General features: G+C 37.7%; 1 protein-coding gene across 1 annotated transcript in view; it reads left to right on the plus strand.

Moving 5' to 3' along the window:
- Positions 1 to 4,061: 4,061 nt before the first annotated feature.
- FNTA (farnesyltransferase, CAAX box, alpha) overlaps positions 4,062 to 5,445 on the plus strand; it is a 38,823-nt gene continuing 37,439 nt past the window's right edge. Inside the window, exon 1 of the mRNA XM_053703200.1 lies at positions 4,062 to 4,260. Within this exon, the coding sequence (XP_053559175.1) occupies positions 4,115 to 4,260 (146 nt within the window). The 5' untranslated portion in view covers positions 4,062 to 4,114. The remainder of the gene's footprint in view (positions 4,261 to 5,445) is intronic.

The raw sequence follows: 5,445 nt of genomic DNA on the forward strand, positions 1-5,445 counted from the left end.
TATTTACCTGTAAAATAAATCCCTAATCTGCCGACCGGACCGCACCGCTATTATAATAAAGTTATTAACCCCTAATCCGCCTCACTAACCCTATCATAAATAGTATTAACCCCTAATCTGCCCTCCCTAACATCGCCGACACCTAACTTCAAACATTAACCCCTAATCTGCCGACCGAATCTCGCCGCTATTCTAATAAATGTATTAACCCCTAAAGCTAAGTCTAACCCTAATACTAACACCCCCCCTAAGTTAAATATAATTGAAATCTAACTAAATTAATTAACTCTTATTAAATAAATTATTCCTATTTAAAGCTAAATATTTACCTGTAAAATAAATCCTAATATAGCTACAATATAAATTATAATTATATTATAGCTATTTTAGGATTTATATTTATTTTACAGGTAACTTTGTATTTATTTTAACCAGGTACAATAGCTATTAAATAGTTAAGAACTATTTAATAGCTAAAATAGTTAAAATAATTAATAATAATAATTAATAATTAATTAAATACAATTGCTACAAATAAATACAATTAAATAAACTAGCTAAAGTACAATAAATAAAAAAGAACTAAGTTACAAAAAATAAAAAAATATTTACAAACATAAGAAAAATATTACAACAATTTTAAACTAATTACACCTACTCTAAGCCCCCTAATAAAATAACAAAGCCCCCGTTCCGATCAGCCAATAGAATGCGAGCTCAATCTGATTGGCTGATTGGATCAGCCAATCGGATTGAACTTGATTCTGATTGGCTGATTCCATCAGCCAATCAGAATATTCCTACCTTAATTCCGATTGGCTGATAGAATCCTATCAGCCAATCGGAATTCGAGGGACGCCATCTTGGATGACGTCTCTTAAAGGAACCGTCATTCTGCAGTTGGACGTTGCCGGAAGAAGATGGGTCCGCGGTGGAGGTCTTCAGGATGGAGCCGGTCGTCATCGGATGAAGATAGAAGATGCCGCTTGGATCAAGATGGTTGCCGGTCCGGATCGCCTCTTCTTCCCGGATAGGATGAAGACTTTGGAGCCTCTTCTGGACCTCTTCAGGCACCGGATGATGGATCGCCAACCCCCGCTTGGGTTGGATGAAGATTTTGAAGCCAGGACGGATCGGTGATACCTGGTGAGGTGAAGACAAGGTAGGATGATCTTCAGGGGCTTAGTGTTAGGTTTATTTAAGGGGGGTTTGGGTTAGATTAGGGGTATGTGGGTGGTGGGTTGTAATGTTGGGGGGGTATTGTATGTTTTTTTTTTACAGGCAAAAGAGCTGAACTTCTTGGGGCATGCCCCGCAAAGGGCCCTGTTCAGGGCTGGTAAGGTAAAAGAGCTTTTAACTTTAGTAATTTAGAATAGGGTAGGGCATTTTTTATTTTGGGGGGCTTTGTTGTTTTATTAGGGGGCTTAGAGTAGGTGTAATTAGTTTAAAATTGTTGTAATATTTTTCTTATGTTTGTAGATATTTTTTTATTTTTTGTAACTTAGTTCTTTTTTATTTTTTGTACTTTAGCAAGTTTATTTAATTGTATTTATTTGTAGGAATTGTATTTAATTAATTTATTGATAGTGTAGTGTTAGGTTAATTGTAGGTAATTGTAGGTAGTTTATTTAATTAATTTATTGATAGTCTAGTGTTAGGTTTATTTGTAACTTAGGTTAGGATTTCTTTTACAGGTAAATTTGTAATTATTTTAACTATTTTAGCTATTAAATAGTTCTTAACTATTTAATAGCTATTGTACCTGGTTAAAATAAATACAAAGTTACCTGTAAAATAAATATAAATACTAAAATAGCTATAATATAAATATAATTTATATTGTAGCTATATTAGGATTTATTTTACAGGTAAGTATTTAGCTTTAAATAGGAATAATTTATTTAATAAGAGTTAATTTATTTCGTTAGATTTAAATTATATTTAACTTAGGGGGGTGTTAGTATTAGGGTTAGACTTAGCTTTAGGGGTTAATACATTTATTAGAATAGCGGTGAGCTCCGGTCGGCAGATTAGGGGTTAATAATTGAAGTTAGGTGTCGGCGATGTTAGGGAGGGCAGATTAGGGGTTAATACTATTTATTATAGGGTTAGTGAGGCGGATTAGGGGTTAATAACTTTATTATAGTAGCGCTCAGGTCCGCTCGGCAGATTAGGGGTTAATAAGTGTAGGCAGGTGGAGGCGACGTTGTGGGGGGGCAGATTAGGGGTTAATAAATATAATATAGGGGTCGGCGGTGTTAGGGGCAGCAGATTAGGGGTACATAGGGATAATGTAGCTGGCGGCGGCGGGCGGTCGGCAGATTAGGGGTTAAAAAATTTAATCGAGTGGCGGCGATGTGGGGGGACCTCGGTTTAGGGGTACATAGGTAGTTTATGGGTGTTAGTGTACTTTAGAGTACAGTAGTTAAGAGCTTTATGAACCGGCTTTAGCCCAGAAAGCTCTTAACTACTGACTTTTTTCCTGCGGCTGGAGTTTTGTCGTTAGATGTCTAACGCTCACTTCAGAAACGACTCTAAATACCGGAGTTAGGAAGATCCCATTGAAAAGATAGGATACGCAATTGACGTAAGGGGATCTGCGGTATGGAAAAGTCGCGGCTGAAAAGTGAGCGTTAGACCCTGTTTTGAGTGACTCTAAATACCGGCGGTAGCCTAAAACCAGCGTTAGGAGCCTCTAACGCTGGTTTTCACGGCTAACGCCAAACTCCAAATCTAGGTCATACTGTGCCCATCTATAACAATGATCCTGATACTGATTCATATAATAGAGGTTAAAATGGAAAGAGCACAGAGGGTCAGAAATGCGTCAATAATAAAAACCATGACTTTATAAATAAAAAAAAAAGTATTATATGTCCAGTGTTATATTTGCTTCTTAAAGGGACATTAAAGTGATGTATTCAATGTAATGCATCACATCAATGAACTTATACTACCAACCATTCCGGATCTTACAGGAGTATCATGAGGTTGGAGATCTGCCACTGTTGCTACTGCAGCTTCCTGTTAGGGCAAATGCTAGGTTTCCAGGGTATCCTCGGCTCCACCAACACCACTTTCTGACTCCGCTAACCCTGCTACATTCACAACTCATTGTTAGTTATGCCCACCATACATTTTTTGTTGTGAATTCTTGTACGTGTTCAGTAGGAGCTGGTGACTCAAATAGTGTAAATATAAATACTGCACATTTTGTTAAAGGGACAATAAAGCATAACTAGACATTCATGATTCAGAAAGAACATACAATTTTTAAACAACTTTCCAATTTACTTCTATTATTTAATCTGCTTCCTTCTCTTGTTAGCCTTTGCTGGAAGGTGTATCTAGGGAAGCTCAGGAGCAGCAAAGAACCTAGGTTCTAGTTGCTGATTGGTGGCTGCATATATATATATATATATACTGATTGTCATTGGCTCACCCCATATTTTCAGTTAGAAATCAGTAGTGAATTGCTGCTCCTTCAACAAATGATACCAAGAGAATGAAACACATTTGAAAATAGAAGTAAATTGGAAAGTTAATTAAAATTGTATGCTCTACCTTAATCAAAGAAAATGTTTGGGTTTCATGTCCCTTTAATGGAAATACATTGGAAAGTTGTTTAAAGTTGCATGCTCTATATGAATCATGAACGTTTAATTTTGACTTGAGTGTCCCTTTAAAGGGACATGAAACACATTTTTTTCTTTCTTTCATGATTCGGATAGAGCATTTTTTAATTCCGGTTTACTTATTGGTATTATTGCTGAAGGAGCAGCAAACCACTACTGAAAGCTTGCTGATCACATCAGGGGAGCCATTTAAAATTCACAACGACGTATTAGCAGCTACAAGAACTAGCATGTACAAGACACACTGCTAAACTTGCATTCTTCTGGGTCCTGGAAGGTCTTTTAAAATTTTCATCGACGGTCCAAATGGTGTACTGACAGATTAGCCAATTCCCCAGATTAGCCAATCAAGTCAAAACACCGGAAGTACTCAATTTGGGCTCCAGAGTATTACAAACGCTCTAGTTTCCGCTTCCGCCCGGCCTGTCACCGCTTCCTCTCCTGGCATACTAGTCAGGAGGAGGCCCGGGTAGTTAAGAATGGATGAAGAAGAGGAGTTCGGGGTGCAGGAGCCTTCCGGAGATATGGAGCACGAAATCATAGGCGCCCCACACGTGGAGGGAATGGGAGACCCAGAACTTGAATTTGAGTACAGTTTGTCTTCTGAGACCGATGTTCCATACAGGTAGCTGCAGTGTCCAGGGGTGCTGTCCTAAACTAGTTATTGGGGGCAGGGGAGACGCACGAGCGCATATGCGGACAGCCCAGGGGGAGCGCGCACTCATTAAAGCAGAGCAGCAACCTGTTTCTATCCCACATGATAAAAATAAAACAAACATTTTACCACTGGTTTATTCTCTTTTATGTATTTTGTTTCAAAGTTTGTTTTTTAAACAAGAAGAGGTGAGTTGTTTTTTTTTTTTTTTTTTTTTGCTGCCTATTCATATAATTTTTTTATATTCTACTGAGTAAACATAGCGCCATCTTTTTATTATTAGCTTAAGAAATGTAACGGTTTATAATGATGCAGTAATAAACTACTTTAACCAAGGAGCTGTCAACATTTACATCATGCTCACTCCAATGCTAAACACTTTAAAAACTAAAATAATATTATAATCTCAATGTTTTAATGAAATATTTAAAACTTGTCATAAGTAAAAATCATTAACTGTGGATAATACTCTACTTATAAAAACAGTGTATACAGTTAAATGTTCAGCTACCTAATGAGAAGAGTTGGACCTTCTCCCCTGACACCTCCCACCCCTATGCCCTACCTGTATGCATTTTTTTTTTCTCAATTAGGTGACGTTTCCACCTCTTAGCCAATAGCCATGCTTGCCCTTTGGCATTATGCTGGATAGCTAGCACACTATTGGCTAAGAGGTGGAAACACCACCTCATTGAAAAAATAGCGTTTTCCCGTGGGCGGCTATAGGCAATCAGCACAGCATGAACTGCAGGCAAATAATGGAACTTTAAGCATGAAGTTTTTTTTTTTTATTCTTCATGACTGAAAGTTCCCTTTATTTATGTCACTGGTAAATTCCTAGCATTTCAAAAACTCTAGGATTTACCATCACTTCAATCCTTCATGCCGTTCCATGCTGTCCTAACAGTGTTGGTCTTTAATGCCGTTAGGACGGCATGGAACATCTTACCATATATGGCTTCCTGCAGCTTCCCCCTTTGAAGAAGGCAAGAATCGGTATGGGGGACGTGCCAAGCAACCTAGGCAGTCCCCCGTGATTCAATCCTGGCCTTGAAATTATGCAATCTCAACAATGATTGCGTGATTTAATTTTTACTAATATTGTTTACATCAGAACGTAATTCCAATAGAAACACTATTGTACTGCCATGAAGG

Source organism: Bombina bombina, chromosome 2, assembly GCF_027579735.1.
Source record: "Bombina bombina isolate aBomBom1 chromosome 2, aBomBom1.pri, whole genome shotgun sequence".
NCBI classification, from domain to species: Eukaryota; Metazoa; Chordata; class Amphibia; order Anura; family Bombinatoridae; genus Bombina; species Bombina bombina.